Source organism: Typha latifolia, chromosome 1 (genome assembly GCF_019914945.1).
Source record: "Typha latifolia isolate L0001 chromosome 1, TyphaL0001v2, whole genome shotgun sequence".
Lineage (NCBI taxonomy): Eukaryota > Viridiplantae > Streptophyta > Magnoliopsida > Poales > Typhaceae > Typha > Typha latifolia.
This window is the reverse complement of record NC_133086.1, coordinates 17,441,818-17,468,338: the sequence shown is the minus strand read 5'-3', so window position 1 is coordinate 17,468,338 and position 26,521 is coordinate 17,441,818. Positions and strand designations below refer to the sequence as shown.

General features: G+C 37.4%; 3 protein-coding genes across 3 annotated transcripts; 1 reads left to right on the top strand and 2 right to left on the bottom strand.

Moving 5' to 3' along the window:
• Positions 1-7,996: 7,996 nt before the first annotated feature.
• LOC140798605 (putrescine hydroxycinnamoyltransferase 1-like) lies at positions 7,997-11,557 on the bottom strand. Its single transcript, XM_073152518.1, has 2 exons — positions 11,100-11,557; positions 7,997-8,992 (listed from the first exon to the last, which is right to left on the bottom strand). Exons 1-2 carry the CDS (start codon positions 11,505-11,507, stop codon positions 8,108-8,110), a joined length of 1,293 nt encoding a protein of 430 aa, XP_073008619.1. The 5' UTR covers positions 11,508-11,557; the 3' UTR covers positions 7,997-8,107.
• Positions 11,558-14,229: 2,672 nt separating this feature from the next.
• On the bottom strand, positions 14,230-16,579 carry LOC140798602 (heat shock 70 kDa protein-like). The gene is made up of 2 exons (XM_073152502.1): positions 16,041-16,579; positions 14,230-15,939 (listed from the first exon to the last, which is right to left on the bottom strand). Exons 1-2 carry the CDS (start codon positions 16,467-16,469, stop codon positions 14,410-14,412), a joined length of 1,959 nt encoding a protein of 652 aa, XP_073008603.1. The 5' UTR covers positions 16,470-16,579; the 3' UTR covers positions 14,230-14,409.
• A 2,244-nt stretch (positions 16,580-18,823) lies between these two features.
• On the top strand, positions 18,824-26,429 carry LOC140788671 (eukaryotic translation initiation factor). Its single transcript, XM_073138046.1, has 9 exons — positions 18,824-19,179; positions 20,650-20,721; positions 21,919-22,014; positions 22,245-22,436; positions 23,444-23,538; positions 23,747-23,834; positions 23,926-24,276; positions 24,361-24,603; positions 25,023-26,429. Exons 1-9 carry the CDS (start codon positions 19,018-19,020, stop codon positions 26,046-26,048), a joined length of 2,325 nt encoding a protein of 774 aa, XP_072994147.1. The 5' UTR covers positions 18,824-19,017; the 3' UTR covers positions 26,049-26,429.
• The last annotated feature ends 92 nt before the right edge of the window (positions 26,430-26,521 follow it).

Here is a 26,521-nt window from a genome sequence, read left to right as displayed (position 1 = left end):
ACATAGTGCAAAGTGCAAGTCCACTAAATAACATGCATGAGACTAACTTTTTCTAAATATAAAAATATGAAAAATACACGATAGTTTAAAGAATCTAATAATTAAACATAGAAAACTAAAAACATTGTAGCTTTACGACCACTGTCACATTTATTGGACCTGCAACTTTTAAATTAAAACAATTAGCACGTTTTAGGATGAGAAGAGAAAGAGACGGATGGAGGAAGAATGAAAGAGCTTGTACAATTGGGTGGTCAGCAATTTGCAGGTGAATTTCTCAAGTGCCATAGATTTCTTTAATGACAAATTTGCCCCCCTGGTCCAGGAAATAGCAAGCTCATACGTAGCTTATACATCACCAGTGATGCCAAAGCTCACTGTGTAACAACTAACAAGGATAAGAACCCTATCAAGAGGTCCCAATTAAATTATGGCCTCTCAATTTGATATCAATTTATATATTAATCTGCTTATATTTATGATGAATGAAACAGTACGGGACGGTACTTATAAGTTGTGACGTAGTATTATAACCATTAGATTAAAATTTCAAATTAGAGTTGGGTACAAAAATATTTGTTCTAAATTTCTTTTTTTCTATATTTCTAATTCTCTTAAAGAACTTACCTCAATTAATTTATAGATTAGATTTTGGTCGAGGAGGTCTTCTGGCAAGTGGTATTTTTGCCCAACAAATACACATAACCATCTTGACCAATTTAGACGTACGTTAAGTTAGTAAACATTGGGCATTGTCTTACTTTTAATCACAATAATAAATTGGACATTTAGCTAGTGGTGTTTTTTTTTTTTTTTTTTTTTTTTTTTTTATTTTGGACTATTAATTTGTTTTCCCATTAGAAGACCATACTTTTTACCTATTTTTTCCATATTTTTTTGTGGGGGGTGGGGGTGGGGGAAAGTTGGTTTCTCACTAGTAAAGTATTTTTCCCACTCTACTATTTCTTTCTTTTCCTTCTTTTTGACTCATTTGTTAGGTCCAGACTAGAAGCATTTTAATGATCCTAAATTAATAAGATTTGTAGGAAAGTTGACCCTATACACATTTACCTCGCTTGACTATCTGAAGTCTGTCAAATATCCCTTCTATTACTCAGTAATCAAGATATTTGAAATTTATTTAGAGTGAAGAAAGAGAAAGAAGTTGAGCACCTTCGGCATTGTAAGAGATGAAGATATTAGACAATGAAAGGAGATGCGTATATGAAAAGCTAATGATTCATTTGTTATCAATAGAAGAGCTTAATAAAATTTTAAAATTCCTCATTAACTTGTGGTTCACCTACCCCTCTTATGTGGCCCATGCCAATGCACTTAAAAACCCTAAAAATGTAGGATATCATGTCCATGAATCAACTAAACCTTCTCCTCTAGTCAAACACGTACATGAATCAATGACATTGGAAACACTTCTAGTTGAAATATATCCCACCTACTCTTTTGACATAGGAACACTTTAATTGTTTGGTGGAATGACCCACTGATGCGATGCTTGTTTTTAAAGTCATTCCAAATTTGATCCAATATCATATCTTTTTGGTTGCTAATTAGTCACGTTAAGCATGTCAGTGTTAGTGTCATGTGATTAGGAATAAGCAACAATTAATAGAAACGGCCACTGTGGCTTTAATAAGTTCAAGCAACAATTAATATGTGCATTCTTTGAATTTATTGTGATTCATTTTTAAGAGAGTTAGAGGGCATTTATAGCCTAAGAAAAAAAAAAATTCTTTATCTTAAGCTATCTCGTGGAACATATATTATAGGTCACTTTTTTCATTTATTTTTATTTTAAAAATCATCCTGAATTAAATTGTACTGTAACATAACTAACTTAATAATACAAAAAAAAAAGATTTTGTTTTTAATCTTATGATATATGCAGTTACTTAATCTGTAAACTAGCGGCAGGGTGTCAGTTAATAAAAGTTTAAAAAAAATTAAGGTTGGATCGTGAAATCCTGAAAGGCAAGTTATAACATAAAAGATAGTAAATATAAAACGTAAGATATTATTTATAAGTTTACCTTTCCGATATTTATTACTAGTTTTATTTCTCTTCCACTTTCATAGAAGGACCGAGATCAACAATGGTGTACTATTTATTCGAATCAATCCCCTTCATGACAAGGTGCATAACAATTAATATTTCTGATTCAAAGAAATGTGAGGAATGTTTTCTTTCCTCTTGGCCACTTCTATGCTATTCTCTGGACCCACTAAAATATGAAATTATATACGAGCACCGAGGAAGTGGCTCTCGCTGTCACCTCATTACTTGGACCTGGTCGGAGTGGCGATTATGATTCGGCACCTAATCAAATAGACCGCAATTTTATTTCAACTTTGTTCTAAGTTCTCACAAGCAGTTCCCATTTAACAAATTTCAGTATTGATTCTTTCCACACGACTTGTCTTTAAGCCATACAACTCTAGAAATAAATTAGATGAATATTTTTTATTGGCGCCAGCCCTAGGACTTGGTTGCCCTCTTCTCCCTTTTGTGTGAGGGTTTTTTTTTTTTTCCAACCTTCCATCCTCTCCCCTTCTCTAGCTGGCAAGCTAGCGGAGGGAGAGGCTTTCTCACCAAGGTTTTTTTTTTATCTTCCCTTCTTCTTTTCCTCCATTTCTTTTCTCTCCTCCTTGCCAGGTTAGGGGTTAGCGGGGTGAGTAGGCAGTGGTGCCAAGCCAACTAGGTCATACCCGTCACCTCCTCCTCCTTCGTCTCCGAGCCTCCTTTGCCTCTAACTTGTTTCTCACTCTACACTCTCCTTGCCCCCATCTTCGTCAAGATCTCGCTCCGCTCTCTTTTCGGTTCTCTCTCCATCGGAATTCGTTACTCAGTGGCGCAGCCTCCAACCCAATCGTCCCCACTCTGATCATTGCTAATGGCAATTTTTGGCCCTTCCTGTTGTTGTTTCTTCGGCCCCTATTCTATCTCCACCGTCACCCGTGCGCCATGATAGTCCTTGTCACCTCTAACTTGTCTAAGCTCTAGGATGCAACTAGTCGCTCTCCCTTCGTCACCACCGCCATCCCCCCTACCCTGCCCCCTTGTTGGGCCTCCTCTACCTCAGTTTTCGTTGAATGGTGGATCCACCATGACAATCATTAGGTGGTTGTCTCACTATCATGTTGTAGTCTTGCTGTCATGTTAGCCGTTGTTGAGTAGATGTACTATTAGGGTTTCACTTGGTAGCTAAGTTGAATTTACTTTGATGTTTGGTTAGAGTTTTGTTCAAATGGTTTGGCTAGTTTCTGTGGGTGTTGAATCTATTTTGGCTAAGAAGAGTCATATGACGTCAACTATTTATTGAGAAGCGTTTTGAGTCCAAGTCTTTTATAGTTCTTTCTTCTTTATAAGACAGTTTCGGTAGGTTAGGAGGGAGGCTTGTTCTAAGACCGATGCTCTATATTTTTCTACATGAGTACTTGTTTATTACATATTGATACTATGCGTTAATTATTGGCCAGTCTATTTTTCAGCGAAGAGCGAAACTTATTATAGGATTTTATTATATCTCTTATTCTCATTATGTATTATATTGTAACCACTATTTGAAGTGTAGCGAATCACCGTTCGACAAGCATTTTTCAAAAAAAAAAATAGCACCAAATAATCACAACAGAGGAAACAACAACTGCACTGATCATCCAAAAACAATGGTTCCTCAGACATCTGGCCTTCTAGTAGTTTCCTTACTTTTGATCTCTCTCTCTTCCCTCAACATCTTCCAATATAGAAATAAATATTTAATTTCGTAAGCCATAGTTCTCCAATTTTCGCTCTTGTTTTGAATAATACATCCATTTCTTTGAAGCCAAATGATACTGCAAACTGCAGTAGCCGTTATAATTCTAACATCACTATTTTCTTTCCTTCTTAATCTGCTCCTTATCAATGAACAAGTCCCTCTTCTCCTGTATAGAACTCTCTTTATAACCAAATAACTGATCAAACTAGCTAACAATGCTTTTGTATAGAGGCATCTAATAAACAAGTGAGCCACCAACTCCTCCCTACCAAAAAAAAAAAGAAGAAAAAAACCTTTCAAACTTTCACTCTGTGATCACTATGAACAATTCAATTCAACTCAACTTTGAACATCCTACCAGATTGAAGACACCTGTCCGGAAAAGTGATACTCAATCAGAACATTTTAGTTTAAAGGCTTCCGAGTTCTGATCCATATTTCTTATAATATCTTCCCATCACTACATTTGCCCACAGTTGGTATTAAGATTCAGCAGCCTCCACACAACTTAGCCATAATGTCATGTTAATTTCTTACAAATTAATAATTCCCAGCCCTCCAAATTCCTCCCTCCTTCATACTTTGTTCCAATTAGTAAGAAAATAATATTTTTCTCTCCTCTCCTACCCCTGGATCTGATCTTCTCTACCCTAGACAGACATATGAAGAAATGATAAATAATACAATGACATTACACTTAACACTGAATTTATAAGCGTAATTCTTCTACTCAGAAAGAGCATCTTTCTTCTTCACTCACCTAATTTCTTCGCCCAAGAAGGTACTTAATTAGAAGCCTCTCAACACTGCTGTTAAATAGTTCAAGCATTCTTACCTAAATAGATCAAAAGAACTCAAAACACGAGACAGCCTCAAAACAGTCAAAAGGAATTTCAAAACATAAGATCTATGATTTCAGCTTTAAAAAAAGAAAAATTAGAGTGTCATTTGTATACTGCAAATTAATTAGTCCAATTATTATAATATCATCCCCCAGACAAAGTAATTTGCCCCATTTTCCAACAACAAGAACAGAAAAGGAGACAAATAATCTCCCTATCTAATACATTTTCTACGTTTGAAACACTTTTCAAATTCTCTATTAAAATAACTGTAGATGAACTTGTCGACACAGCATGTATAATCCAATTTATCTACTGAATCAGAATCTCTCCATCTAAGAACATCAGCCAAGAAGCCTCATATGATTTTATCATAAGTCTTATCAAAATCTAGCTTCAATAAAACCCCCTATCATATTTATTTTTCCTCCTCTATGAATGATTTCATGAGTTGTAATTATATTATCGATAATAAATCTTTTTTTAAATAAAAGCATTTGATACTCTTTTATCAAACTATTAATAAGAGCACAAAATCTATTAGTGAGGACTTTTGTGACCAATTTACACCTACAATTTAGCAAATTTATTAGTCTATATTCTTCCACTTTGTCTGCCTCATGTTTCTTTAGTATAAAACATTATGTTAAACCAGCCAATCTCGCCAATCTCTAACAATATGATATCTAGATAGAAATATTCCGAGTAAATGTACTGTCTTTCTTTTTCTCTTCTATTTAACTTCTAAAATATCGTTGTCTAAATTACCATAACAAAATTCAAACTTTAAAAGAGAGAGAGAGAGAGAGAGAGAGAATATTTTCTTAATGGTGTTTTCATAAATTTAGTTAGTAGGGGATAGACTATAAAGTGTTCTAAGAATGTTCTTTAGAACTTCATTTCCTAGAGTTAGAAAAAAAACATTGACTTGGGTTAAGACTTACGAATAATGAGAGGGTCAGATACAAATAGTTTAGAGATGAGGTGTTGATCAAAGATAGATTTGGCTGATAACTAGTAATGACTTAAAATCTTTCTTTTTTTCCATTTTCAAAGAGGAAATTGGACTGATTCGAAGTCAAGTAAGTTAGGTGATTTTCAAATCTTTTAAATTTTCTGTCGGATCACAACAATCCGAGAAACTTTCAGTGACAATAAAATTGTCACTTCCCTTTCCTCCATTAAACAAATACATCCTGAATAAAAAATCCTCTCTCTCTCTCTCTCTCTCTCTCTCTCTCTCTCTCTCTCTCTACACACACACACACACACACACACACACAGAGGTATAGGTTGAATTGGAACATTAATCATTTAGAGTGGGATGGGTTGGTGGAAGTGAGTAATTCGTGGAGTGGACTATTTGCGTTGTTGTAGTGGCGACGTGGAAGAAGTTGAGTGGGAGTACGAGCCATGCAGTCACTATTGAAGTAGGTGAGTCAGAAGAACGAGGAGCAGCTAATTAACTCGGTCACGAAAACTGCAACCACTTTTGACCCACGTTACGTAGCTAAACCACTTCCCCAACAATGGCGATAGCAATGGCAGCTCTTTATAATCCTTTTTCTCTTCCTCTTCTTCTTCTTCTTCTTCTTATTTTCCTTTTTTTGTTTTCCCCTCCACTTGAAAAGATTGGGTTACCCACCAACTCCAATGCAACCAGCTACATATATGATATATCTCTTTCGTCATTTCACATTACTCGTCTTCTCATCTATTTTTCTTGTTTGATTTTGATTTTGATTTTGATTTTGATTTGATATGCCTTTACCTACTTGATTGGGAGTTAGTAACTTGTTTTTCTGCTTTTTTCTTCGTTTTTTTTTTACAATCATCCCTGCATTTTACGTTTATTGTCTCAAAAATATTTTAAATTAAATTTAAACAAGATGAGAAATAATATATTATTTATTAAAACAAAAAAATATTATTATATACAATATGTAAAGGATGATATATGATTTTGAGTAAGGAAAAATGTGCTAGTTCATTAGATTTTTAAGTTAATATACAATGTCCAATAAATTGTTGCTCATAGTTAATAAGCCATTAACAATCAAATAATTTATTCATAATAAATTTACTTAAAATTAGATTTGAACTTATGACCTCTTAAATCACAATGATTACAATTTGCTTTTAAATTTCTTGTAATTAAGACTTCGTGACGCCAATTTGGAATCGATTAAGATTTGACATTCTCACAAATATTGAATAACTGAGACTTAGTTTCGAAACTTAAACTCGTCACGAGTCAACTATTTTCGCACATAATAATGATAGTTACCTTCTAACAAGAAATTGAATCAAGATTCTTCTCATGTAAGCTAATCAAATAACTACGATTAGCCTTTTGAATTCCTTATGAGTCGGATTTCTCGTACATGATAACTATTTAGCACTTTGCCCTGTAGCACTGTAACACAATCCCTCCACAAAGAAGGCCTTAAGATTTTGACATGTAACCTGACAACCAAATATTACGACTTAATTCCGAGTTTCTTATTTATTTAGAGAAAATTGCATATAACATACAGTTTTTTTACAAAATTATCGTTTATACCGTATATTTTATTATTTACAAATCGAGCTTTATAATTTAGTAAATACGTACAAAAAATATATTGTTGTTAGATCTTAAGTTAACTGTACTAAAATAATAACAAAAGTACTCTCAACTAAGTCATACTAAGAGTACTTTAGTTATTTTAGTATAAAAATATATTTTAATCATTTTTATTAAAAAAAATTAGTTATTTTAGAAATAAATTTTTTTTATTTAACTAAATACTCTAACATAGGATGTTTTCTGCACATATTTATAAAACTATAGAGCTCGATTTATAAATGATGAAAATTTAGGATGTAAACAGCAATTTTGTTATAAAAAAAAAAGTGTTATATATAAATTTCTCATTTATTTAAAATATTGTTTTAATGAATGTCCCTAGATATACTGATTTACGTGGGCCTAAAATTTTGGCCGAAAGTTTTGTAGGAAATAATTCCAAGAACTAAAGAGAATTTGGCCTTTTACGTGGGCCTACAAGTTTGGCCCAAACTTGGTATAATTCTATTCCGGCCTGATAAGGTTCTGGTAGCCCAAATCCATTCCAGATAGCAAAATTAAACTACTACGATATCAAGCCGCATAAATGGAAGCAAATTGAGGAAGGCTAACATAAATTTGAATCCTAAACCCATTCAAGTAAAACTTTAAGCCCGAGTTTATTTCATGAGTAACTTTTTGCCTAGCAATAACTAAACTTTATTTTAAAATATAAATATTATTTATCAAAATTACACTTTGTACTGCACTTTAACTTTCTTTTCTTTCACTTGCATCAAAAATAATTATTACACTCTGATTCTAAAATATAAATAAACACAATAATTATTATTTTTAAAATAAACAAAGTGTTAAAAGGAATTTGATACAAGTAGTCTCCAAGTGACTTTAAACAAACAAGCACTAGAATAAACTCCAATTTATGCAACAACGACACTCGGCTCCTCGTAGAATATCTTCTTAAACCTCTGCATGCTATCGGTCTCCAATCCTATCACCACGGATATCTCCCCATCCTTATCCGTACCCCCCATGATATAAACAAACCCACTCCCATACATTTGGGCTCGAGACATTACTTCCGGTTCACCCCAACCAAAGTCGGCATCGTACATTGGCATCCCGAGCCAACTAATAGCACAGAGACTAGTATTCGGCATTCCACCCCTTTTGGACAAGCTCTCTAAGTCCACAGACTCCAAGTAGTCGACGAACGACTTCACATAGCCATCGTTTACGCGCTCGATCGCAGTTTGGACCCTCTCGGCCCCAAATCCTAAGGTGTTCGACACGAGTTCTCCCACTTTGGCCACAGCCTTTGTGCGAAATCCTGCATTGCCCATGTAGTTTAGGGGGAGCGGCGGCTTGACGCGGCTGCGGACGTCGACGGGGAGGAAGAGCTGCGTCTCCGCGTCGCTCGCGAGCCCGCGGGCGATGCACGTGCACCGCCAGATGTGCGCGACGATGGCGCGGAAGGTGGAGACCCTGGCGGCGCCGCAGCACCGCTTGAGGATGCTGAGGTAGTCCTTGGAGAGCTTGAGATTCGCGGTGACGCATGGAGAGGGGGAGCCGGATTGGAAGACCTTGGAGGAGCAGTCCCGGTGGTCGAAGAGGACGGAGGGTGGGGAGCGGGCGCGGAGGATGGTGCGGTCAAGGAAGGGAAGAGGGAGGGTGGCGATGGCGGCGGAGTCGCCGCGGGCGATGGCAGAGAATGTCTGGATGAAGAGGGCGGCGCCACGGCCGTCGAAGGCGAGGTGGTGGATGGCGAAGCCCAGGACTACGCCACCGCACTTGAGAGACGTAGCCTGATAAATTGGGTACACGGTTTGATAAGAATGTGAATTGTAATTAATAGCTAATTTTATTCGTGTCGTGTTACATGTCAGTATCTCTCTTTCTCTTTCGTACATAAATAATTAAATATTATTTGATAGTTAAAACTTATTTTGCTGGCCTTCATATAGCATACATGTTAAGATTGTTTGGTAACTAATACTGAAGTTCAACGAGGTGAAAACTTTATATTGAATTTATTTTTTATGCAATCAAACATCAGAATTAAATAAATTTATGAAAGTGACTACTTTCTTTTTCACATCGTAGTAACCAAACACCCCCAAAATATTAATAATTAGTGTGCTTTAAATAATATTCTAGAAGTATATAATACACTTAAACATAATCCATTAGCTTTCATTATGACATTTGTAAACCCCACAAATAGTGGTATAAACTTCTATTACCCGGGTTTAAAAAGTTTGGATTTATAATCATATTCAAATTATAAATAAATTGATCTATTTAACCTAAATTATTAAATAAAATATATTTATATTTATAATTTCAACCCGTTTCAATTTGTTTAAAGTTTAAAAAAAAGGAAAGAAAAGAAAATCGTTTAACTTCAACCCCTTTTATGACTTATCAATATATTTATAAAGCAATAAACCAATTATGATTTAAATAATTTATTTATTACCTAAATAAATGGTTTATAACCCAAATAAATTCGTTTATAATTTAAATGACCTCTAATAATCAGATTTGCTCGTTGTTTTAACTAGACAATAACTCAACATCAACCCGACCACCCGTAGTCTCCAGCACTACGCACAATATCTTAAACCGAGTGCTAGTAAAAATAAGAGACCTATAAATAATAATAGATGGATAAATGCTTCACGTTAAATGCACTACTTAAATATACTAGCGGTAGAGAATGGTCAACCATTTATTAGTTGGGTCCACTTTCCTTGTTATTATAGCACATTGTTCGCACTTACTCTGTGGAAAAAGATCATAATATTGTCTTTTAGCGAGTATTGTAATGATTTTAAAATTCAAGTTTCTGTAACTCAAGGCATCGAACGATTCAAACTTAGCTTTGTTCTCATGGCATCAGTGCAGATTATTTCTTTGCTACCACGATCACACAATTCTTAATTAATCAACGCTTACTTTCTAAAACATGCAGCTCAATCGTGATCAAACTATAGTTCTCAAATATGTATGTATTGCAGTCAAAATCAAGTAGGAAACATAAGCAAACAAAAGTATCATCTAATAACTATTATCATAACTTTTAATATTCTCAAGAATATTGTACATGGCACAATATCTTGAGAATATTTCTTTCCTACAACCCAACAAAATAAAACAATACATATGGTTATCCTCACTAACTACATATATATATATATATATATATATATATATATATATATATATATATATATATATATATACATGAACTTTAACTCTCTTTTTAAAGAGTATTATCATGTGCGTCGTCACTAACCTCAAAGAAAATGATATAAAAGAGCCCACTTGTCCAGAATGGCAAAGAGTATATTAGTATAAATAAACACCGCCCCCCAGTACCCCCTGAATCCATAGTTAAATAGCAATGTCTGCAATGTCATGACCTCTCACGATTGGTCAACATGATAAACTCAAATTAATTAGCGAATAATCTAACCCATCTAACCTCGCATTAGTTTAGCAGACGACGAAAAGTACCAAATACTCTCCATTCTGTCAATCCAATCATACAACAATCCATATGGCATATCGTCGGCTGTACTCATTAGTGATCATTTCAGACGATTGGTCAGCATGATAAACTCAAATTAATTAGCGAATAATCTAACCCATCTAATCTCGCATTAGTTTAGCAGACGACGAAAAGTACCAAATACTCTCCATTCTGTCAATCCAATCATACAACAATCCATATGGCATATCGTCGGCTGTACTCATTAGTGATCATTTCAGCCGTTTGATCATAGTTTAATGTCTAAGAAAAAAGATTGTTAGTCTAAGAAGTACCGTCATGGAAATGTAACATTGACGATTAAGTTAAATTGATCGAAATTAATCTAAAAAATCCCCATAATAATTTTATGCGTGTACCTGTAGCATAAGCATGATGCAGGGGGGATCAGCGGAGTCCACAGCGGGCACGAATTTCTGCCGCATCTCAGCCGTCGGCGCGAAGTCCTTGAAATCATCGACGGTGTAGGAATCGGACCGGGCGGTGATGAACCTGGCCCCCTCCCCGGTGCAACTGATCTCGACCCGGCCGGTCCGGTCGAACCCGAGCCGGCCGGCCAAGGGGTAGAAGACCACCAAGGCCTTGGCCAGAGCCGCCTTGAGAACCTCGGGCGAGAACGAACCCGGTCCGCCGTGGGATCGGTAGACGTAGATCGTCGGGGTGTAGCCCCGAGCGGCGACTAAGTCGATATTGGAGACCCATAGGCCGTTCTTTGGGGTCTCCTCTCTGGGGAGGACGAGGCTAGACTCCAATATTTCCACTGCCATTGTTCTCTCTCTCACTCTCTCTCTCTCTCTCTCCAGATTGAGGTATTTGTAAACGGGAAAGGGTTTTTTTTTCCTTTTGGAAAGTAGGATGGTGACCGAGTTCTTTTTACCGTAATAGGCCTTACTCATAAACTTATTTACGGAAGTAGTATAATCTCTAATAAAATAAAGAATAATTAAAACTAGATCGGTTACTACCACCGCACAACCACTCAATTTTAGATCTTCAGTGAACTTACTTCAAAACTTATACTATATTTTCGTAAATAAGTCTATGTTAAATACATTAGTTACTACAGAAAAATACTAAAGTATTTAGCATTTTATCTTAAAACCAAAAATACTAGTAAGTATAATGATTTATTTTAATCTAAACTGTTTAATATATCAATGCTTATTCTGTGCTACTAAAATCCTCTTATACACAATAGTTAGTATAGGAATGAGAGATAGAGAAAATAGGATTTTAATTGCCACGTAAAGCATTGATATATTTAGCACATAAAAAAATAGTCATTTTGACATTGAATTTGGGGGTGGACTGATTATTCGTAGATAAGTTTCTAAAGATGACTATTTTGGTACGGGACAGAAGGGAGAGGCAAGGGCACATCACACATGGACAATGTCATGAATAGTGCTGGTCCATATACTCATAATTGTCTATCGAACTCTCTTGCAAACAAAACCAAATTCGAGTTATTAAGTTAGTTATTTAATTTTATCTTATTATTTTAAATTTAAAATAAATTGAATAATCTTTGTAGAAGTATATTCAAATCCTAGACAGCTCTTATCTCTAGTAGTCACCCTATAATACGACCCTCCACCATGACCGCCACAATATCAAATATTTATCATTATGCCATCTCTGACTTATCCCCACTATTTTATTTTTAACTTTTCATTTCGATATCCAATTTAGATGAAATCAAAGCCATTAAAAACCTAACTTACGAGGAACCTCCACCTAAATTTTTATAATTTTCTTACAAAAGAATCGTTCCAAATCTAGTTCGTCACAATAACACCTTACTTTTTAATAAAATTATAATTTATAAATTATATTTTTATTATTTATAAATATAGTTATATGATTTAGTGAATAACTCTAGAAAATATTCTAAGTTATATTTAAACTAATATCGTAAGAATACTCCATTAAGTAGAAATATTTATCTCTAAAATAATTTAAAAAAATTTTATAAAATGACTGAAATACTCTTAGTATAGTTGGTTGAGGATATTTTCAGAATTCTTTTATTATAGTTCACTTAATTTAGATGTTTTGTTAAGTTTAGCTAACAGATCTAACAATCTGATATTTTTATGTCGATATTCACTAAATTATATAACTGAATTTATAAATAACAAAAATGTAAGTTGTAAACTATAATTTTACTAAAATATAAAGTATTATATATAAAAAAAACTACTTGAAATGAACTGAGGATTAGGTTTGTTTTGGCACAAAACGAAACTCTCAAAATTGACAACGATAATGATTTTTGTAGCACCTCCGAAACCGGTTTATTTAAACAAAAGTAAACAATGAATTAAAATTATGGATTTCCTTTTTATTTACTTTTTAGAACACAGAATATTCTCATTAGATGGGTTGAAATTATTGATTAAATAGCGGTTTGGGGGAGCCGTTGAATCTTGAAGTCAGAATAATATTTAGTGAAGACGTGCTAACCGCTATTTAGGGCCAGCTTAACTGCGTTAAACTGCCGGTGCTGACCACAATATTGACTTTTGTTTTACAAAATTATAAATAATTCCCTGTATTTAAACTGCATTATAAAAAATATACGTTTATTTGTTATTTACAAATAGAGCACCATATCTTTTAAACAAATATCAAGTCATGCTCTGCAGTTTGATAGATAAACTATAATCTAATCAAACCTTATGAAAAAATTTATTCCCATAACTTGAGATAAATGAAAAATATTGATTTCTAAGGTTAAGTATTAAAAGTGGTAATTAGTGGACAAAACTTCATTTTGATGTATCTAGAATCTTGTGTATGAGAATGAATGAGAGTCAAATGATTTTTAACTTTGCGGAGTAAAGAGTTCTGTACCAGTGTTAGAATACTTTCAGGACGTTCCAGGTAACAAGGGATGTGTTCTATAAGTGCCGGAACACTTCCAGGACTTTCAAACAGAGAGAGAAGTATTCAACAAGTTTATGAGATCAAATTGAGAAACGTGAAAAAAAATAGCCCCATTTAGTGATGGGGATTAAGGGCCAGCTTGGGTTTAGTCCAGTTCAATTTGGGCCGGATTTTGATGAAATTGTAGGCTACGTTTGTAAATCTATTAGTGTTTGTTTTATTTTGTATTTTATTTGTGCTTTTACCTACATATTTTCCTTAAAAAATATGGATCGACGATAAGATTTCTAGATCTATATCAGCTGGACAATGATTCTCATCCAAATGTTTTTCAACGAGATATTAAGAGGTACAGGGAATCTAGTAATGTGAGTCCAGCCACTGTGCATATAAAGTCAACCCCGATTGTCTTAGATTCCATCCTGGCTGAAGAAAATTATATCTCGGCAAATTTAGGTCGTCGTGTTTGAATTTTACGTTTTCCGAATTTCTAATGAGTTGCACGTTTCTCTCAACATATCAGAAGAACAGCGATTGATTGAATTTAATTTAAATAATATTACATATGTTTTAACTTCATCTTTTGTTAGCTAGAAAACATTTAAACCACAACACGGAGGTCCACTTCATGCACTGAACAAGTAGTTACAACATATACCTACCATAACACTACCGAACATGAAAGTAAAAAGAACGACATAAAGACACCGCACACTAAGCAGAACTCTAAACCCACTAAACACCACCCTAAACCACATGATTACTACTCCTAAAATACCCTCAGTCCACCTCTTCAATTTTGGGCCCAGCTCCCCCACCGGCGGACCGGCCAGCTCCTCCATGCTCATCTCCGTCCATTCCCTCCCCGGCCCCAGCCGCCGCGCCGCCACCTTCTTGATACATCCTTGAGATGATCGGGTTACAGACCTCTTCCAACTCCTTCAACTTATGCTCGAGCTCATCCACCTCGGCGAGCTGATTCCCCTCCAACCAAGAGATCGCCTCCTCCACCGCACTCTCGATCTTCTGCCGCTCGCTCTCCGGCAGCTTCGCCTTGATCTTATCGTCCTTCACCGTATTCCTCATGTTGTATGCGTAGTTCTCCAGCGAGTTCTTCGCCTCCACCTTCTTCTTCACCTCCTCGTCCTCAGCCTTGTACTTCTCCGCTTCCTTCACCATCTTCTCGATATCCTCCTTGCTCAGCCTCCCCTTGTCGTTCGTTATCGTGATCCGGTTCTTCACCCCGGCGGTCTTGTCCTCCGCGGAGACGTTTAAGATCCCGTTAGCATCAATGTCGAAGGTTACATTAATCTGCGGTACGCCGCGGGGAGCGGGCGGGATTCCGGTGAGCTCGAACTTGCCGAGGAGGTTGTTATCTCTGGTCCTCGCGCGCTCGCCCTCGTACACTTGGATTAGGACTCCAGGCTGGTTGTCGGAGTAGGTGGAGAAGATCTGCTCCTTCTTGGTCGGGATGGTCGTGTTCCTAGGGATCAACACCGTCATGACACCGCCGGCCGTTTCGAGCCCGAGGCTAAGCGGAGTGACATCGAGGAGGAGCAAGTCTTGCACCTTCTCGTTCGCTTCCCCGCTTAGTATCGCAGCTTGCACCGCCGCTCCGTACGCGACGGCCTCATCGGGGTTGATGCTCTTGCAGAGCTCCTTCCCGTTGAACAAGTCTTGCAGTAGTTGTTGGACTTTGGGGATTCTAGTGCTGCCGCCAACGAGCACGACGTCATGGACTTGGCCCTTGTCTATCTTGGCGTCACGGAGGCATTTCTCCACGGGCTCTATGCACTTGACGAAGAGGTCCATGCAGAGCTCCTCGAATCGGGCACGGGTGATGGTGGCGTAAAAGTCTATTCCTTCGCATAACGAGTCGACCTCGATGGTGGTCTGGGTGGTGGAGGACAGCGCACGCTTGGCGCGCTCGCAGGAGGTGCGGAGGCGGCGGAGGGCGCGGGCGTTGCCGCTGATGTCCTTCTTGTTCTTGCGCCGGAATTCCGACACGAAGTGGTTCACCAGGCGGTTGTCGAAGTCCTCCCCGCCGAGGTGCGTGTCGCCCGCGGTGGCCTTGACCTCGAAGATGCCCTCCTCGATGGTGAGGAGGGACACGTCGAAGGTGCCGCCGCCGAGGTCGAAGATGAGCACGTGGCGCTCCCCGGTGCGCCCTGCTTTTTTATCGAGCCCGTAGGCGATGGCGGCAGCGGTGGGCTCATTGATCATGCGGATCACGTTAAGGCCCGCGATGGAGCCGGCATCTTTAGTCGCCTGGCGCTGCGAGTCGTTGAAGTAAGCAGGGACAGTAACGACCTACCCAAAAATAAATATATAAATAAATAAAACAACTTAGAAATTAATGCTTTTTTAAAGTTTTAGAGAAAACAGAGCAAGATGTTTTAATTAATACTGACCGCGTCTTTGATAGGGTGGCCGAGGAAGGCTTCGGCAACCTCGCGCATCTTGGAGAGGACCATGGAGGAGATCTCCTCGGGGGAGAAGCGCTTGTCCTCGCCCTTGTAGGTGACGACAATGAGGGGCTTCTCGCCCGGGCCAGGAACGACCTTGAAGGGCCAGAGCTTCATGTCGCCCTGGACGGAGGGGTCAGTGAAGCGGCGACCGATGAGGCGCTTCGCGTCGAACACTGTGTTGTGGGGGTTCATAGCGACCTGGTTCTTGGCGGCGTCGCCGATGAGCCGCTCGGTGTCGGTGAACGCCACGTAGGACGGGGTGGTGCGGTTGCCCTGGTCGTTGGGGACGATCTCCACGCGGTCGTGGAGCCACACCCCCACGCAGCTGTACGTCGTGCCCAGGTCGATCCCAATCGCCTTTCCTTTGGACATCGTTGCCTGTTTGCTTCCTGCTACTCTTCTTCCTGAGCTCTCTTCTTGCGACTTAGATAAAATTACAGTGGATGCCAACGGCGGGAGATGATGCTACTAATAGGCGTGATGGGAATTGTTGAGATAGTTTCCGAAGAGTGAAGAAGGCGGAGGAGGTTTCCAGAGTGATGGAAAGGATTATTGTTATTATTATTATTATTATTATTGAGTAAATACCCTTGAACTTGGTGGAATATACGGGTGAGCCCTGTATCCTCGAGAAGAATGCCGAGGGCCGATCTGGAAACGGGTTCTGTTTTGAGTCTTTTGACTAAGGTTAGTATTCTGGACGTCGCGAGGGGCTCCAGGTAGTACGAAATAGGCGGTTGAGATAGACCGATAAATGACGTGGTGATGCAACGTGCTGACAGGTGGATTTCAATAATCCTATGTCCATGTATGCGTGGCAACTTGTACGGCAATGCTCGGAATGGTACGTGGGACTTGTGGATGAATCAGTAGAGCCACGTAATCTGATTGTCTAATGATACCATCCTTTCTTATGTTTAAGTCCCCCTATTAATATTGTCATTTAGATTATTTTTCTCTCTCTCAAAAAAAAAAAAAAAAAAAAAAAAAAAAAAAAAAAAAAAATATATATATATATATATATATATATATATATATATATATATATATATATATATGTCATTTGGATACTTTGGAAGATAATAAAATTTAAGACCCTCTTACTATTGTCCATTTTTATATATAATTTCTCACTTTTCTTTACACATTGATCCTTTAGTTCAAAAAATCTTTAAAATATTTTTTTATTGATAGCGTGCCAAATATCACATGATTAACATTAAATCCTTTAGAATTTTTATTATCTTTATTTTAAAAAAATAAAATAGAAAGTTAAAAGGTAGAATAGTTTTTTATAATCTTTTTATTAATACTAATAAAATGTCAGATGAGTAATCTTTTTGTGATTAGAGAATTCAGTGCATACCAATATATATATGTAAAAATGTGTATATAAAGACAATAAATAGTACGTTTTGATTGATCAATTGCGTTGGTAATGCCTGGAAAGAGAGTATCTGAAATTTCATAGTTATTAACAACGACGTATTAGATCTTATGCTTACGTTGGATAATGGAAGCTAGAAATTATTAGAGATTATTCATAAGAGTTCTAATGGGAGATGCATGGTGGAGATAGAAAGTGAAATAGGAAAGTGAAAGTGTGTGAGATTCAACAACTAGTTTTATCAAAACTTACGTGTGTAAAACTTACGTGTGTGAGATTCAACAATCTAGACTAGGGCTATCAAAATTGCTCGTTGAGTTGATTAAAACTCAATCGAGCTTGACTCGATTAAGACTCGATTAATATAGCTTTAATGTATATCCCTTGGCTCCTCCTCGAAGCCCCTGATCTTTTTTCTCATTTCACATGTACACGTTTATTGTGAAGTTTTACTTGAAGATGTATTCTCACAATTGAATCGAGTGCCTCTTCGTCTTCCTCAGCCTTCTCCTACAATTTTATTAAGTTATCAAGCCAAGCTCGAGCTTTTTTTAATAAGAGACAAGTTACATTTGAGCTGAGAAAAGTTTGCTATCAAGCCTAGCTTAGGTAGGCCCAACTAACTCCGATATATTTACACCCTTAATTTGGACATCTAATTTATCCTAATTATGTCATTTCGTTACACAACGTATTTTGTTTGTATCTGATCTAACTTCAATTTTCCAAAAACCAACTGCCATTTTTCAAGGAATTCTTTCTTGTCTCTATATATACTTATCACATACATACTATGACTAATGAAATTCTTAATTATGAGTCTATCTCACCTCTCTCTTTCACCAAATAAGATGATGAATTCAATTATTTTGTATGCACTCCTCAATTTGGATATGCGATCATGTGGCTAAACTACCAATGCCGATTCTTGTTGATGTTTGCGGATCTAATATTTACCAAGCGGATTTAATTTCACAGGCCCAAACCCATCAGTTAGTAGTCAATCTAAGGTCGCATCCACGCAATACGAGTCCAATTATGATGCAGTACTACTACGGTATCGGAGTCTCACTTGTTAACGGGTCTGAACATAGGATCCGAACGTGCTTGCTACTAAGATGAAAGCTATTGGATTCGGATTCGGATTTGGTTTATATATCTATAAATTCTGAGTCCGAGTCTGCTTTACAGATAACGTCTCAGTAGTAGCCGACTCACCCTATCAAATCACTAGTAATTTCCCCAAACTTCGTGGTCAGTTTCGTCAATTAACCCCTCAAGGAAGAGAGGATCTACCGTAGGGTTTACATCGATGCAATCGACTGGCGTAATTACGGAATACTGTGTTCTATAACCTCTCGAATTCCCCAATCTGCCCTTCCCAAAGCCCTTAAATCCCAATCCCTAGCCATAAAAAGCCCACTTCTCTTTTCCATTGAGGAGAGCTCCGCCGAAGGCTCTCTTCGTGCTCGTCTTCCCCCCTTTGTCTCTCATCGGACGGTTGTGTTTAGCCCATCGCGACTCGATCGAGGTATGCAGTCGGATCAGACGGTTATTAGCTTGCGGCCGGGAGGTGGAAACCGAGGCAGTAGACTCCTCGCTCCACGCTTCGATTCCGCCGCGGCCGCCGCCGGAGGTGGTTCCTCGTACGCTGCGGACTCTCCTTTCCTCCGCCCTCATGGCGGCGCCACAAAGGTAAGCCGCTTTCTTCTCTTGGATCTAAGGATTCGTGATGCTGGGCTTTGGTGGTTCTTCTGTTTCGATTCGATTCGATTCGATTTGATTTTTTTGTACAAAAATCGGGTTCAGATAGAACTGTGACTTACTTGGGGCCAAGATCTGATGCTTATGGGCTTAACTTGTGTGGAATTTGTGAAAAAGATGGGATCTTGATGGTTTTTTTTTTGTCGGAATATTGTTTATTTGGATGATTAAGCGAGTGCCCCTCTTAACTTTTGCTGTTTATTGGTCTTATTTCCTATCGAACTTTAGAGTTTATTCTAGGATTTATTTTGATAGTTCCTGACATCGTACTGGAAAATAATATCGGCATGCATCGTTCATTAGGCTATTTGTTGGGAAATCAAGTTGTAAAGGAAATAACCTATTATACTAATTTGATAAGCAATAAGCAGTTTCAGAGTATGAGTTTATGTGAGGTGAGTTTTGCTACTTCAGTTAAATAATATGATGACACCAATGAACTGTTCGTTGTTACATTATAGCAAATGATATTTATTAGTTGACCCAAAATAGTTGATAAGTGTCAACGAATTATTTAGCGTACCCACAAATAGTCCGCCTGCTATTGGGGTTGAGATATTAAGCATCTAGATGATTCGGGTTTCCCTTTTGTTTTTATTTTTTTTTCCTATCGAGAGAGTTAAAGCAGCTCGAGACAGCATAACAAGATAGAGGGGGACAGGTTGTTTTCTTTGATTACTGATGACAAAATTGCAGGATCAAATGAAATATAATTACATGATTCCTAAGAAGGTACTTTTGGACCATAACAAGCCAAATATTTTTGGAGAGTGGCACACTACATACTGCTCCATTCTCTTATACACTTTTTAGCTTTGCCCACTTTGTGGACCATTTGGTCTTTAAGTGAAACTTAAATGAATGAGCTCTTCTTTCACCTGGCATTATTGGAAGAGTCTAGGAGAGTACAAAAGTAATGAGAATTACCTTATTGAATAGGGGAGTTAATATATCATTGAATTAGATTATTGGATGACCCTAAGCATGCCAGATTGCTTCTCCATTGACATGCCGTCACATTGCTCAAATTGTTATTTTTCCCATCATTTGTGTTTCTTGTTGAAAATATCTGTAGAGATCTTAATGAAGTTCCCGAACACTTAATAATTAATATAAAATTTTGGTTAGTCTCATTTTCATCGTTGAGACAACCATGATATTTCTGATTGCAAATATATGATATTTTGTCAAATTTACTCCAGAGATTGTAAATCTTATTGATTAGTCATTTGTTTTTTACCAAAAAAATGGCAACTTTGAGATATGGAGAATTAATATGTACAATAATATGTCCTTCAGAAAATGTTGATGCCTGAAGGTAGCCATCTTGGGTAGTTGCAAATTTTGTCACATACTTGTCTTTTGGATGTTTTGTGAAGTTCTTTTGTTGATCTGCTGTAGATTGGCGATTCACGCTTTGAGTCTCGTGAATGTGTCCGTTATACAAGGGAGCAACTTCTACAATTGCGTGAGGTATGTTGAGTACTTGTGAAAAGGTTTATATGCTCCCTTTCTAACTTTCCTGCCCATAAGATGAACATGTATTTTAATTGTTGTGATTAAATGCCAAAGTGAAACATCTGAATGATCAGATATGTTCCAAAGTAATGCGATGAATTAGTATCAGTTTGTTTAGATAATTCATGGTTCTCTGATAATTTTATGAAAATTTTCCCCTATAAACTGTAATGTTGCCATAGGAATAACATTATATTATTTTGAAATAGAGAAATAATGAAGGGAGAAAGTGAAAAAGGGGGTTGCAAAGGTAGTTGCATCAAGAGAAGTTAGATTATGATGTTTAAACTTTAGAAGCAGACAAAGAGGATGATGGCTAAAACTTTAACAGGGAAGTAATAGGCAAAGAGAGGGATAAGTAGTAAACAAGAAGAGAGGGATAACTTGATATGAGTTGAAATTCACTAGAATTTTGCTTTCCAGGTGCAATACTCCCCAAGAAAGTCACCAGCACAACATTATTTTTTACTGTTTCCCCAATCTTGTAGGGTTGTGGTTTTATTTCATCTAGTTATTGCCTTATTTCTTCCATCATTAGTTAGATTATTAAATCAAGAGTTATCTTTCTCCTTCATCTGGATGATTTCCATATATAGAAGAACTCTTTTGAGTGATATCGCTAAGTTTCATGAGCCTAAACTTCAACAGGGATATGAGTTGTACAACTCTATCCACCAAATAAGCCTTAGTATTTCTTGACCTTTTCTCCTTGTCTTTCTTTTGGCACAAGAAATTGAACTATTTTCTGGTTGGTTGTCATCAGATTGGCTACTAGTCAGGATTATGTCATTTAAAGAACAAGTTGGCATTTTGAATTGTTTTATGAATTAATGAAGTGATTTTTTGTTTACCTTTTTTATTTCTCAAGATATACTATATTAGGTTTATGGTGCAAATTGCAAAATATTAGTTCTCAAATGTTTATTATTTTTTGTATGAGTATTCCCTACTGTTTGGCAGAGATACCATGTGTTTTGGTATTTCGATGCTGGCAAGAATAAAGCTTTCCTTGCATCTTCTGTCACTCTCCAAACACAGGCTCTTGCTGATAGATATGTAGTCATTATTTCTGGACGATGGTGGCTATGGAATCCTGAAGTCCATTGGCATCATTACTTCCTTGGTTTTGATTTTTTTTTGGCTTTGTCATAGGTTGTTGACCTACCAGATGATATCTTGAAAATAAAGCAAGAAATTGAGGCAGAACTTCATGGTGAAGATCAAACTTGGGGTCGCAGCGATTCAAATGTAAGATCCTTAGCCTTTTTCCTTCAGTAGTGTGCAACTTGTAAATTCCATAATTTGTTACTTTCTGCTAGTCTGATTTTGTCTATGTCTATTTCAGAATATAATTAGCTTCGGATTTTCTATTAATAAATGATGATATCGATGACTTTACCAATAGAAAGAGATGTCATATTATGCTTTTTTTTGCTTCATGATAATCTGATTCTTGTTTTTTCTTTTCATCTTTGTAGTTGCAAAGTCAACATGCTCGTTACTCCGAGCCAGACAATCGTGATTGGCGTGGCCGTGCACCACAATTGTCCTCAGCGGGAGAGGAGAAATCTTGGGACTCCGCTCGCGATAGACAAGGAGAGCAATTCACTATGCAGGATCAATTGATCTCCCAATTTTCTTCGAGAGTTCAAGTTTCTTCTAGCCAAGGGGTAAAATTAACTAATCCTTTTATCAATTTTTACTATCAACTTTCTTGTCAAGGTGTTAGTTCTCTGTTGATTCTATTGTTTCCTTTTCTTTGAAGTAGGTCTTAGCATGAGTTTCCAATTAAAATTTTAAATAAACATCTTATCCAAATTATGAGGAATGTGGACAAGTTAAATACATGGATAATTCAATAAGCAAAACAAGATGGCCCATCTTACTCCAGGAGTTTGGTAAAATCGTACTTTGCACTTGTTTGAACGTATCTATAAAGAATAGTGAAGATCAAATTGTTTCAAACTTCCTTTTTTCTTGTTGGAAAAATTGATCTCCTTTTGCAGAATGACTGGATGTCCATCAAGAGTTGTCATGGCACTAGCTATTAGCCATATGGCTCCAGAACACACTCTTTAGCCAAATCAGTGTTTTTAAGTTTTTTCAAATCTGATTCAGACACAAAAGATCCGAAAACTCAACCTGACTCCAACAGTTAAAAAAAAATAATGATGAAACATAGTTAAGATCATCGAAAACACAGTATTTAGCCAAATCAAGAAAAATCTGATGAATGTTTTACAAATACAAGATAAAATCTCTTTCTACTATTCAAGTGTAAGGATGAAACAGGTACATGTAGCCAATCTCAATTAATTGGATATACTGCTGCTGTTGGTGCTGCTGTTGTTAAGATCTATTTATTGTTTGATATGTCTTTTCCTTGTGAAACAATTATTATTTTTGTCTTACTAGCTTCTGTTATGCTGCAAATATTTCCAATCATTATAAATATACCATGGCTCATTAAGGGAGTGTCAAGTGAAGAAAAAATGTAACTCCTACTTAACCATATGACTGTCAGGTTTTATATGGTTGGAGAAATATTTTGTGGATTTTATAATCATGTGTCTTCTGTCTGATTATTTTATTTGTATTATAACGATGCTGAACATGTTAGATTATGCTATGGTGATACCAGTCTTTGATATTTGTCTATGTTGTTACAATCCATCAGGTAGGACCTCCTGCTCTAATAAAGGCTGAAGTGCCATGGTCTGCCCGAAGAAGCAATATCTCTGAGAAAGAAAGGGTTCTGAAAACTGTGAAAGGGTAATGAACCTGAATTTTAATTTTGGCCTGCTATTAATTCTGGTTGGAGAGATTACATTGTGATACATTGTCATCTGGTTTTGCATTTAAATTTGTTCTCTTAGATAATTTTTCTTTCTGTTTGTTTTAATTTTTATCTCAATTTTGTTGCTACTGTGAATATCAAATTACTTTTATTCATGCATACTGATTGTTTTTAGTCATGCAGTATACTAAACAAATTGACACCAGAGAAATTTGACGTTCTCAAGGGTCAGCTGATTGATGCAGGGATCACTACACATGATATCTTAAAGGTACAATTTTTTTCCTTATTTTCTATTGTATTGATCTCATACATTTATATAATGCGGTAGATTATTAATGCCTACTGCATTGGTCTTACAGGATGTCATCACTCTCATATTTGAAAAAGCTGTTTTTGAGCCTACCTTTTGTCCAATGTATGCTCAGCTATGTTCTGATCTCAGTGAAAAGCTACCAGCATTTCCTGCTGAAGAGCCTGGTGGGAAAGAGATAACTTTCAAACGTATACTCTTAAATAATTGTCAGGAGGCATTTGAAGGTGCTGACAGTCTGAGGGCTGAGGTTAGAAAGTTGACAAGCCCGGACCAAGAAATGGAGCGGAGGGATAAAGAAAGACTGGTGAAGTTACGGACTCTTGGCAACATTCGATTAATTGGGGAGCTGCTAAAGCAAAATATGGTGCCAGAGAAGATAGTTCATCACATTGTTCAGGTTTATATATATCATATTCAAGTATTTTATGAAATTAGGTGAAACTAAGGTTTGTACTCATTGAAGAATTTGTGCTTGAAACAGGTATTACTGGGACATGATAGCAAGACATGCCCTCCAGAGGAAAATGTTGAGGCCATTTGTCAGTTTTTCAACACTATTGGTAAGCAGTTGGATGAAAGCACTAAGTCTCGTCGATTCAGTGATGGCTACTTTAATCGGTTGAAGGAGCTGACAACAAACCCTCAGCTGGCACCTCGGCTGCGTTTCATGGTGCGTGATGTCCTTGATATGCGCGCCAACAAGTGGGTCCCCCGACGTGAAGAGGTAATCCTTTTGCATGTTGTTCATCTTTCATTCAAGAAATCTAAGCCAAAGGATCTTGCTGGATCCAGTCTGGCATAATAATATAAGTATAAGACATAAGAAGATTGCTGTATTTGTTATTTAAGGTCACAGTGCATGAGATTTCAGCCAATGCATGGTCTGGGGTGCACAAGTTTATGCCCCATTAATGGAGAGTCTGACCGCTACAGAAAAAGAAATGACACATTTTGTTTAGAAAAAGAATTAACATAGTGGAATTTATGTTTTTTTTTTGTTAAGAACCATAGAATGTTAGCATGTTCTTTCTTAGGAAGGTCAATTGTGTTAAGAGATGTGGGTAGTTGTTGTCATAGCTGATGATACTTGAGGAAAGAATCTACTCTCTAGTTTCCTGAAATTCTTGTCTTCTGGAATTGCAGGTGAAGGCTAAAACCATTAGCGAAATCCACAGTGAAGCAGAAAAGAATCTTGGCTTGCGTCCAGGTGCAACTGCAGGCATGAGGAATGGTCGTAATGCTAGTGCTTTAGGGTCCCTCTCTCCTGGAGCTTTTCCTATGAACCGACCTGGAACTGGAGGCATGATGCCTGGAATGCCTGGGACAAGAAAGATGCCTGGAATGCCAGGGTTGGATGGTGATGACTGGGAAGTTCCACGTTCCAAATCCATGCAGAAAGTTGATCGCAGCCGGAGCTCTTTGATTGGTAAGCCTTCACCTATCAACTCCAAGCTACTTCCACAGGGTAGTGGGGGGTTGATAAGTGGGAAGACCAGTGCACTTCTGCAGGGTGGTGGTGGTCCACCAACTCGTCCTTCGACTCTTATTTCAGGGACGGTTGAGTCGCCAGCTCAAAATGTTGGACCGTTGAAACCTCTCGGTGCGGCCCCAACTATAATTCAAATAACTGAAAAGACACCAACTGCTCCAAAATTAAACCCAACTGAGCTACATAAGAAGACTGTTGCTCTTCTGGAAGAGTATTTTCATGTCCGCATACTTGATGAAGCATTGCAGTGTGTAGAGGAGTTAAAGTGTCCAGATTATCACCCAGAAGTTGTCAAAGAAGCCATTAATCTTGCTCTTGATAAAGGGTCAAATTGCATAGATCCTGTTGTCAGGCTCTTGGAATTCCTGTTTGCCAAGAATGTCCTTAAGCCGAGAGACTTGGGTACCGGATGCTTGCTCTATGCATCTATGCTGGATGATGTTGGCATCGACTTACCAAAAGCACCAACTTGTTTCGGTGAAGTAGTTGGGAAATTGATTCTGGCCCGTGGCCTGAGCCTCAAAGTGGTGGAAGAGGTTTTAAAGAAAGTGGAGGATTCCAGGTTCCGACAAGCAATTTTTTATGCGGTGATGAAAAGCATTGAAGCAGACCCATCTGGTGAGGCTATCTTGAGCTCACAGGCAGCTGACGTCGAGTCTTGCAAGAATCTTCTCTCCTGAATTGTAGCTGTCCTACCTCTTTCTCCTGGCTGCATCGTTTAGCTTCTGTAACTGGAAAAACAGGATGTTTGAATTTTCTTTTTCTCTATTTTTTGGTTTCCTTTCACCCATGAGCAGTTAGTGTCAGTTGCTGCAGATGTGAGAAACAGGTAATATTATGAGCTGTATATTTCGTGAGGTCAAAGAGTGTTTAATATTCTTTTAAGACGAAGAAAAAGCCGTGGATTTTGTTCTTGGGCTGATGCTTAATTTGCATTGAGCTCAATAAGAACAAGGCTAAATGCCATCGATGCCTTATTGTACTCTCTGTTTCTGTATTGTTCCTCTTTGAATTTATACTCTCACATGCTACATGAGGAAGCTATGATGGATTTCTTATTAGTGTCCGATCTCAAGTAGGAAACTGGCAAGTATTTGATGCATGGAGAGCTAGTTATTATGCAGTCTGTTTTGAGAAGTCTCACTTGATCATC

Bases quoted from the DNA above. Each gene is read 5' to 3' on its own strand.
- LOC140798602 (XM_073152502.1), bottom strand. From the start codon at position 16,469: ATGTCCAAAGGAAAGGCGATTGGGATCGACCTGGGCACGACGTACAGC. The intron at 15,940-16,040 runs GTCAGTATTAAT...ATTTTTGGGTAG, and splicing joins GCCACCCTATCAAAGACGCG to GTCGTTACTGTCCCTGCTTA.
- LOC140788671 (XM_073138046.1), top strand. From the start codon at position 19,018: ATGCAGTCGGATCAGACGGTTATTAGCTTGCGGCCGGGAGGTGGAAAC. The intron at 23,539-23,746 runs GTAATGAACCTG...TTAGTCATGCAG, and splicing joins GTTCTGAAAACTGTGAAAGG to TATACTAAACAAATTGACAC. The intron at 24,277-24,360 runs GTTTATATATAT...TGCTTGAAACAG, and splicing joins TAGTTCATCACATTGTTCAG to GTATTACTGGGACATGATAG.
- LOC140798605 (XM_073152518.1), bottom strand. From the start codon at position 11,507: ATGGCAGTGGAAATATTGGAGTCTAGCCTCGTCCTCCCCAGAGAGGAG. The intron at 8,993-11,099 runs GTACACGCATAA...CCAATTTATCAG, and splicing joins GCATCATGCTTATGCTACAG to GCTACGTCTCTCAAGTGCGG.